At 47.0% G+C, this 9,947-nt stretch overlaps 1 protein-coding gene across 1 annotated transcript in view; it reads right to left on the reverse strand.

The window, feature by feature from the left end:
• LOC133139564 (kazrin-A-like) overlaps nucleotides 1–1,514 on the reverse strand; it is a 9,837-nt gene extending 8,323 nt beyond the window's left edge. Inside the window, exons 1-2 of the mRNA XM_061259136.1 lie at nucleotides 1,428–1,514; nucleotides 1,180–1,237 (exon numbers count right to left, since the gene is read on the reverse strand). Coding sequence (XP_061115120.1) covers nucleotides 1,180–1,237; nucleotides 1,428–1,514 — 145 coding nt within the window. The remainder of the gene's footprint in view (nucleotides 1–1,179; nucleotides 1,238–1,427) is intronic.
• Nucleotides 1,515–9,947: the final 8,433 nt, after the last annotated feature.

The following is a 9,947-nucleotide window of genomic DNA, read 5'->3' on the forward strand; positions in this document are numbered from 1 at the left end:
TGTGGCAGAGCCCAGGCACAGTGTCTGAACTGCCTTTGAGTGGGAGCAACCATTAAACCAGGTGAGTCTCTGACAGCCTTCTCTCTGAGGCACTGGGCTAAAAAAGGGATATAATGACCTGAGATAGGAGTGTACTATCAGCAGGTAATTGAGCGTGTGAGTGGACTGGATGCCTCTGTGAGATTTTCACTCGGTGTTCGGTCTGTTCTGTGCTGCAGCAGAATTGCAGATGGGTGAAAGCACCTCTGGCTCTGAGCTTGCAGTGGAAATTAGCAAGATATTCTGCTCCGTCCAATTTCCTTCTTCACCGTTTTTTATGTTGTGAAGGATCAGGAATTCACTGCATGCAGGTCTGGCACACAAACACACTCGCACGCACAAATGCACACACACACACACACACAGACACACACTTGCCTGCACACACACAAGCTCTTCACTAGATTTGATCAGGTCTGACAGAAAAAATGTAGGTATACAGACAGATAAGCCTGCCAAATCAAAACATTAAAGCAATGCACAGTGATATCAGATATTTTAAGATTTTACCCAGAAGGCAAAACTAGAATTCTGTGGCAGAAATGCAGGTGCCAACATCGAGATGGCAGTGAATTACAAGAATCCCTGCATCACTCCAGTTCTTTAAAAAAAAAAAAAAAAATCCATCCCCGTCACGCACATAAATCCCCCTGTTTACTTACCAGAAGGTACGCTCTGTCGTATTTCACTGTGGGCACAACTATAATCACGCCGCAATACATCATGCCAAGAAGCACTTAGCAAACAACAACATCGCAACCGCTGAACTCGCTCTACAATTAAGAGTTCCCCATCAGATGCGGCAGACTGGCTGTTAATTACTGTCTGGTGGCTGATAGCGCGCTGTACAGCCAACAGCTCTGCAGGACAGTCAGGCCACCAGACACAGCACCTGCTTAACAACAGAGCCAAAATGATAATTAACAAAGACTTTTCATACCCAGTCATGAGTTATAGATTCTCATAGAAAGCTGACTGTGTGCCACGAATGTATTTTAACTGTTGTGTTTTCATCTCACAGCCTGGGTAAAAGCAGCGTGGCAACAGTACCGTTTTTGCGAACAGAAACTTTCGCCAGATCTCAGAAAGGCCTTAAGCAAAGGTCTACAGAATTTAATTCCAGTAAGTCAGCTACCTAACTGATCAAAGAAACAACAGTTTCGTTGTGAACCAGTCGGATTTTGTCCGATTCTCGGCTCTGAGAATGTTATCGGTTTCAAGCAAGCGTGAAATATTACAGCACTGCGGTTTTATGGACCCCAAGCAGAAGATCGGGATTTCAGAGTTTCCCTTCTAAAATGGCCCGTAACTTCACTGCCAACCGCCTCTCCATTGGACCATAATGCATCAGTACACCTCTGACACTCGAGATGCTTACGTGCGCTCACTAAATCGTTCACGCTCGAGCCAGTGCGCACGAGGACCTTGAAGGCGTAGGCGCGAAATCTCCTGCTGGAGGTGTCATTTCTCAACATCACCAGCAGATGGCAGTCTGACAGTTCTTTACAAAAAACGGCATTTTCCGAACAGATGAGGAAAATGGCAGCAGTTTCGAAACAATCCGTTTAAGCCCAAAATCAACATACACACACACACACACACACACACACACACACACACACACACAAAGGCACCGGATGCTCGATTTGAACAAATACAGATAGTCAAGCACAGGATTTCACATATCCATCTGTGAAACAATACTGACTTAAATCACAGACTATAAGCAGATAAAAACAACACATGGTATGCTGCTGAACACTATCTGCCGCAAATTTCACGTGCCCCGTCAGAGTGACTTTCTCTGAAGTGACACTACTCGTTAAAATAATTAGGCGAGATACCCACTGAGATGGATTTGTAGGACGAATCAGCATAATGTGTATGCCTGATACCGGACGAGCCAAGCCTGTCTGGATGTACCGTAACCTTGACTGTTCCGGTACGGAGGGAATAAAAACTCTACAGGCCTGGGTAAGCAAGCAAAGGTGAAGGTTTCACCCTTCCTGCTGCATAAACAATATTCGGTCTTGGGAACACGCTGGGATTCTGAGTGAGATTCTAGCACCTGAGTTGGCTAGCCTTTGTCTGCCAGATTGACCACCTGAGAACTAGGAATATCGGGTAAAACTTTTTGAAGAATCTGACATAAGAGCCATATTACTCCTTTGTAAGCACTACAGAGCACATTCACAAGCACTATATAAGCATTCATGAGCATATTGTCAATAACCAATATGGCGTGTTATGTCAGCACTGATGCACATAGTGAACTGACAGACGATACTTACAATATAATGGTTATTGACATAAGCACTTATGAATGCTTATGTTGTGCTCATTAACATGCTATGTATTGCTTCTGACGGAGTTGAATAGCTTGTATGTGGCTATAAGTGACAGATCATGTCAATGATTGGGCTAATCAAATAATTAAGAGCAGAAGTTCTGAAATCCAGAGACAGATACGGCCCACCTTGACCATACCCGGAACAGACCTACTGAACGAAGGAGTCCACTGTTGGAGGGCAGGCCGTTCCTCGTCAAATTGGACTAAAAATGTCCAAAAGCCCGTCTGTAACGGTTCTGGTCCAATTAGACGGACCCAACAGCCACTGCACCTTCGTTTGTGTGTTCATCTCGCAGAAGGCCTACCCGACCACTCTCACACACTGTGCTCGCTATCTTCCAGCCTCCAGGCCCGGCTGCGATAGGCTACCCCACAATACTAATCACAGACTGCAGGCGTCGTCTTTGTTGCCCGTGAACAATACATTAGGAGTGTGTCTGTTGAGTGTCCAATGCAATCGCCCGGAACAAGGAGGAAAAACGGTGCAGCTCGGCGCCCAAATTCGCCCGGGCTGCTTCTCAGCCCCTCCCTGTGCGCAGAGCGGCACGGAAAAACAACACGGCACGACTCCGCAGCTGAGCCCCCGGCCTATCACAGGAGAGCAGGCGTTTTCGGTCCCAGCTGGCAGAGCTTTCCCCCACTGCGCACACACAAGACTGAGGTAATTAATTCTCGACGTTCAAAAGAGACTCTCGCAACGAAATTAAGGAGGGCGCGCGTGGAAGTTGGAACGGGAGAAAGGTACGCCGAAAAACCAGAGAAAGCCGAGAAGAACGGTGGTTGGGTGCTGTGAGTGAACGGCTTAATGAGAGCGTTTGAGCTGATGGCTGCCCGCAGTGGCGATTATGCGGAGTGGGTTTGTGAGCAGGAACGGGGTGCCGGGGACCAATCAGAGCCAGAGAAGGAGGTGTGTGGGTGTCGCGAGGAGACAAGCAGAAATCAAAATTCACTTTTCCACCTCAATTTAGACAATTCTTCATAACGGTATGAACATATCGGAAAGTACGTACAGTGTTCTATAAAATTCAGAAAATTGTTATACCCGTGCATTTTCACACCAAAGTTTTTTTCCATCCACTTCCTGGAAAACAATTAGATTTCACATCATCGTGTACCATCGTATGTGTCAATCAAATGTCCATTCTCCGTTCCCCTCCACTCAATATCCTTTTCACACAGTGGCGTCCATTCTCATTCGACACCCCCCCTACACATTTACCATCAGTCAAATAAACTCCCTGCCCTGAAAAAATTCCCCCCAAAAGATCCGTCTCAGCCCCCCACTGAGCGAACTTCACTCATGATGGACAAGGTGAGCGGGCGAGACCTGAAACCGTCCTGCAAGATGGAGCAAGGAGTTATAGGGCGGCCTGTAGTGTAGTGGTTAAAGTACATGACTGGGACATGCAAGGTGGGTGGTTCTAATCCAGGTGTAGTCACAATAAGATCCGCACAGCCGTTGGGCCGTTGAGCAAGGCCCTTAACCCTGCAATGCTCCAGGGGAGGATTGTCTCCTGCTTCGTCTAATCAACTGTACGTCGCTCTGGATAAGAGCGTCTGCCAAATGCCAATAATGTAATGTAATAATGGAGTTCTTCAGGCGGTATGAACAGAGCTGGAACTCGTAGCCTGCAACCAGACAGGCACTGCAGCAGAAAACAAAAACCACCTGCTCAAACCCAGCCAGCCAGGCAAACACGGCACCTCTCGACGGGATCACGGGTTCGACCTGACGTCATTCTGCAGCGAGGACAAGCGTATCTGTGGGGAATCTCCGAAACTGAACCAACACATATTTTGCGCAGCAGAAAGCGGCCACCTGGGATTTCAACTCAGCTTACAATCGCGCCGAAAGCTTCCGGCAATGTTTCTAAATGCCATCCCGCGGAAATGTGTACAGTGAGGAGGAAGGAGCGGCCATCACTTCACACAGGGGCGCTAATTAATTCCAGCCACTCTCCGGGGTGTAAAGGTCAGACTGCCTCCTGGTTTCATACAAGATTAGCTCGCTTCAATTACGCAAAACCAGCGGTGTGAAGAATCTGACACTCCAAAAAATAAAAATGCATACTCCGGACGTCACCATTGAATTAGCAGAGTACTTCTCGCCTGAAAAACACCTGTTTCTGCAGGCTTTCATTTTGAGTCTCCTCACTCCTCTCCCACTTAAAATGGAGACTCCAGGGGAGGGAAATCCCCTGTGGTGGTGGAAAGAGTGCATTTCGACAGCATAATCATTCTCCACAGAGAAACCAATGTCACCGTGGACCATGGGTATTAGAACCAAGCTCGGGAGGGCCACGGGAGGGCCACGGTGTCTGCTGGTCTCGGTGACTTTCAGCACCTGCAATTCAGCCCAGTTGCTGAATGGCTGAATATACACACCTTGTTCCCAAGGGCTTAATCGGTGGCTGATTCAAAGGATTCCACAAAAAAACCCCTGCAGTCATGCATGAGGTGAGTTTGGCACCCCTTCCGAGGGTGGTTTCCATATAAATGGCTGGCATTTATATAGCACCTTTATCCAAAGTGCTGTAAATTGATGCTTCTCATTCAGCCACATTCATACACACACTCACACTCACACACCAACGGCGATTGGCTGCCATGCCACCAACCAGCTTGTCAGGAGCATTTCGGAGTTAGGTGTCTTGCTCAGGGACATCCCGGGCGGGGGATCGAGCCGGCAACACACCGACTGCCAGACGACTACTCTTACATCCTGAACCATGTCGCCCCAATGTATCCTCTCAGACTGGTGCTGCTCTGGAATGTTCCTAACGTGTGTTTTTACTTTAAGAAATGCACGACCATTTCATTAAAGAGATTCTTAGATTGTACAAAAGATTTAGAATTTAATTTAATGCTGCGCCTGCCTTCCTTCCACCACAGACGTCTTAGTCCCAGGAAAGTTGTGCTCGGTCTGTAAGACATGATGGAAACGTGGTAAATGAGTCTCCAGGGGAGCTCTCCTTTATTCAGAAATGACAGAACTCAAAGTACCGAGCTGCAGGCTTGTGAAACAACCTCATTTCCAGAAGGGTAGAAAAAAAAAACCCCCACACACAAGCAATTAGTTGCTCGAGCTTCTCCTTTTAATTGCCCTGCCATGCAGGGTTTCACTGGGTGCGTGTACGGGGCTGAATATTCAACGCACTCACAGCACATTTCCGTGAACGTCTCTGTCAGAACAGATTTGCGTCGCAGGTGGAAGTACACTGCATCGCGGCCGAACGTCTGGAGACAGAGGCCGGTCTGTGTTGGACGACGCGTCCCCGGGAATAACAACCGGTGCTGTGTTTGGATCAGCTGCTGTTGTTGTTTTGGAAGGCAGCACGGCACCACACCTGTGACACTAACAGCCTGTTTTGGCAGTATCCTCCGCGGGTTTGCATTGCGGTGGAACCAGACGGAGGACGTCTTCGGGCTGACTGGCACCTTGGAGACTGGAGACGACCAATCAGGGTTTTGTGTGTCTGGACAACGCAGCGGCAGCCGACCGTTACAGTGGAAAGATGCGGAAAGCCCGTTGAACAGCTAGAGCTGGATTTCGGATAGTTTTTTTTTGAGGTAGTTTTCGTTTTGCTGCAGTGCCTCAGCCAAGCTACCAGCACTAGCTGTTTGACCAGCTCATACCCAGCTAGACCAGCTTTATGACCAGCTTGGTCATGCTGGTTGACCTGCTCATACCCAGCTAGACCAGCTTTATGACCAGCTTGGCCATGCTGGTTGATCAGATTCATACCCAGCTAGGCCAGCTTAAATTGAGCTGGTCAAGATGGCATACCTGGCTTTTACAGCAGGGAGGTGTGATGAGATTAGAACAGAAGTGTGTGGGTGGCGGTGGGTTGTCCAAAGGACGGGTTAAAGAGATTTTGTGACGAGAGGCATGTTTGAAAATCAGAATTGAGGCTGCCGTCATTTTCCGTGACAGACCTCGCCAGACAGGGCTGTCTTCTCTGTATTGAAATATTATATCAAGCACGAGATGACAGAACACTTGCGCAAGCATCGAGCAGTCTGGGGGCGTGAATATTTCACACAAGCATTCGCCTCCCATGAGTGACTTCTCATTGATGTTGTCATGGTTACAATTGTCAATGCACTGAAAGCCCCACTTTCCCTTTTTTATTACCATAACCATTCTAATATTTACCATATACACACATCTGTCTCTGTCACTCAAGTGCATACTGACACATTAGACCGTAGATCTCGGTGGTCCAGCCAGAACAGCACCTGGGTCTCACACAGGTATCACATCCTAAAATTCTGAAGGTACCCAGTGACTGCCGGTTTATATTATATTACATTAATGCCATTTTGACAGATGCTCTTATCGTACAGTTGGTTAGACTAAGCAGGAGACAATCCTCCCCTGGAGCAATGCAGGTTTAAGGGCCTTGTTTAAGGGCCCAACAGCTGTGCAGATCTTATTGTGGCTGCACCGGGGATCGAACCACCGACCTTGCGGGTCCCAGTCATGTACCTTAACCACTACACTACAGGCCACCCAGTTTACGGTGTTTGAGTTTAAGTCAGTGATTGGCTAAAGAGGTACACACCTGGTTTCCAAGCCCTCGATTGGCTGCTGACTGGAAGGAAACAGTAAAAAACTGGCAGAAGCTCTCCACGTCCACAGTTCTTACCCCCTGTTACAACCTCTGTCGTCAGCTTTTTTTTATAGCGCTAATTTTGTTATTTTGCATTGTTATTTTTCCCCTCATTATTTTTCAAGGTGACCCTGGGAGGAATTCTCAGTCTCCATTGGGGCTACGCTATCTGGTCCCAGGTCGCAGTCTGCAGATTAAATGTTACAAAGTCCATTCAAAGCCGCCCAGTAACTGGTGAACGTTCAAAGAACGGACAGTTTTAGTTTGTTTTGGTTAGGCAGATGGGGAACTGGAGCTACTCTATTTTTCAATATTTTCACGACCCATTCCACACTCCATTTCTCTGTCCTTTATCCTGTTGTGGTCTCACCTAGGCTGGCTCATAACAGCCCTGCTTCTAAAGGACAGTTTTAACTGCAGAAAGCGGATCACTGCAAAAAAACTCAAAATAAGTCTTAAGTATCATGGGCTTAAAATCATATTTCTATTACTTTCTTGCTAAATTATACAGTCTAGTCACAAGACTAGAAGTCAGCCATTTTTTTTGCAGTGTCGGGATCAGGGAGGTTGATGCGCGGTGTTTGAGTGAGGTGTGGTCCCTGTCACACCTGACTAAGGCCTGATGAAGCCTTCAAATTTTTGCTTTTGTAGGCAGAGCACTGCTACCGAGTGATTGGAGGGCTACTCCACCAATAGCAGTGCATGTGCTCAAGCAGGGCGAACCAGGACTGTTCTTTTTGGGGTCTGCAGTAATTAACTGCGCTTTGAGAACGCTTCAGGGTGACTTTGACCAGTCATAAAAAGCACAGCTCAATCACTTAATGAGAAAGAGCATCTGCTAGCATCTCTCAAATCAATGTACAGCAGAGATACTCAAATCTGGCACTCAAGGGAAGCAGTACGTTTCTTTTCTACCATTTTGTTGCCATTTAGCAGATGCTTTTATCAAGGGCGATTTACACAGCGCACATTACTTGCACATACAGTCCATGTGCGCAGCTGGAAATGCAGAGTAGATTGTTCAGATTGAGTGCCTCGTTCAAGGGCACAGAAGCTGTATCTGAGGTGGGAATCACACCTGAAACCTTGGAACCATATTCCCGAAACCACTTTGCTAGACTGCCACCACCCAAAGAACTGTAAGATTGTTAACTGACTGACTAAAGGCCCAACCACACCAAGAGCTATAACTAAAACCATAACTATAAACATAACGATGTGAGCATCCACACTGATGAACGATAACGTCCTGTAAAGAGCCTCTTGGCCATGTCATCTGCCATTTTGCACGTGACGCCCTGTAAATTCGATTGGATTTTGTTTGGCTGTCAGTGTACATCTGTTTGGCTGTCACTCTGAAAGTGATCCCAGCGATATCGATCGTCACTGCCGCTGACGTTATAGTTGTGGTGTGGACTCCGCCATCCAGTCGAGTTGAGTCGGTTTTTTTAAAACAACATATTTAAAGTTATAGTTATAAGTCATCATTCTTGGTGTGGCCGGGCCTTAACGCCACGGACTGGCCAGATTCCACTCACCTGCTCTCCCGGATATCAGTCCCTGATAAGAGGGGGGGGGGGGTGCTGTCAGCACTAGGGCCCCCCAGGGCCAGATTGGAGTGCCCCTAGCCCCCCAGTGTGTAAGGCTGACATTTGTAGCTGACCTTTTCCACTTTTTAATGAGAGCCTGAATGGGTGCAGCAGGCTCGGTGCAGAATATCAGGTGTTTCAGTCACATCCGAAATCTCAGCTCCTTAAAGGCGAACTCATTACCCAAGCGCATTTCATTAACCTTTCTGTCCCCTCCTCAAAGCAAACGCTAATTCAATTCTGCTTGTACTTCTCCAATTAACAGCACTGTAAGTAGTAACTGCGTGTCAAACACTTACGATAAGGGACTGAAACAGGCCAGGAATTTTGAACAACTTTGAAAAGAAACTGTTTTTGGGTTTTTTTTTTTTTGGGGGGGGGGGGGGGGGGGAGCATCAGTTCAACAGAGCAGTGATCTTTGACTTTTGAAGGTTCTGCCCAGAAAATGAAATGTAAGCACCAATAAGGATTTCAGGAAGTGATGAAAATGCTGATTTGCTGAACTATCATGTATGCATAATGCATAGACTGTAGCACAAGGATTCCTGCTGATTTCTTAAAACATGACAAATGAATAAGGTCTCGGATGCCCCGGCACTGCAGAAGACAATTAGCCTCGGCTAACTCTGGAACAATACATCAAACAGTACCATATATGCAAGCATTACACACAGTCCCTGATAAGTAAATATGCTGTAAATAAAATGCATGTAAATATTCAATATCCCAGGTACTGTACTGTGCTGTGTTTCCCCTTCCCTGTAAAAATTGACATTTTAAAATTCAACAATTTCAACCCAATCCTAAAAATTCACACGAGGTGATCGGCATAGTTTGTGCCGCGTGACGCCGTTCAGGAGACGTTATTTAAAGCTGTGGCAATGTAGCAGGAGTGAGAATTCCGCTCTGTCCACCACTGGGCGTGTCTTTGAAAGAAAAGTCACAGATTGGTCAACTTGAAGAAGGGCTGGATTTAAGATGGCTGCTGTCGATTTGTTTATTTTCAAAATGGGTCTGGCCACACAGTGTATAACCCAGTCGTGGAGGAGCAGAGTGAATTTTTACTGAAATGTCTGTAATCTGGTTTTGGTTTGGGCAGTATAATGAGGCAGTAAATTTGAGATTCACACAAAGAGTGAAGACTTCTCTGGGTTAAAACACTGTGTACAGAGCCTGAGAGGGGCATTAGAAGGGATCGGGTCATGACATAATGTTATCGACACTGTGCTCACATGGACAGCTGCTAGTCACAAATGGACACCGCTAGTTTGGGGGGAGGGAGAGTTTGGCGGGGGAAGGGGGGGGGGGGGGGGGTACCACAGGCAGACCTGGGTCAAATACACAATTGTTTTAGAT

Source organism: Conger conger, chromosome 10 (assembly GCF_963514075.1).
Source record: "Conger conger chromosome 10, fConCon1.1, whole genome shotgun sequence".
Lineage (NCBI taxonomy): Eukaryota > Metazoa > Chordata > Actinopteri > Anguilliformes > Congridae > Conger > Conger conger.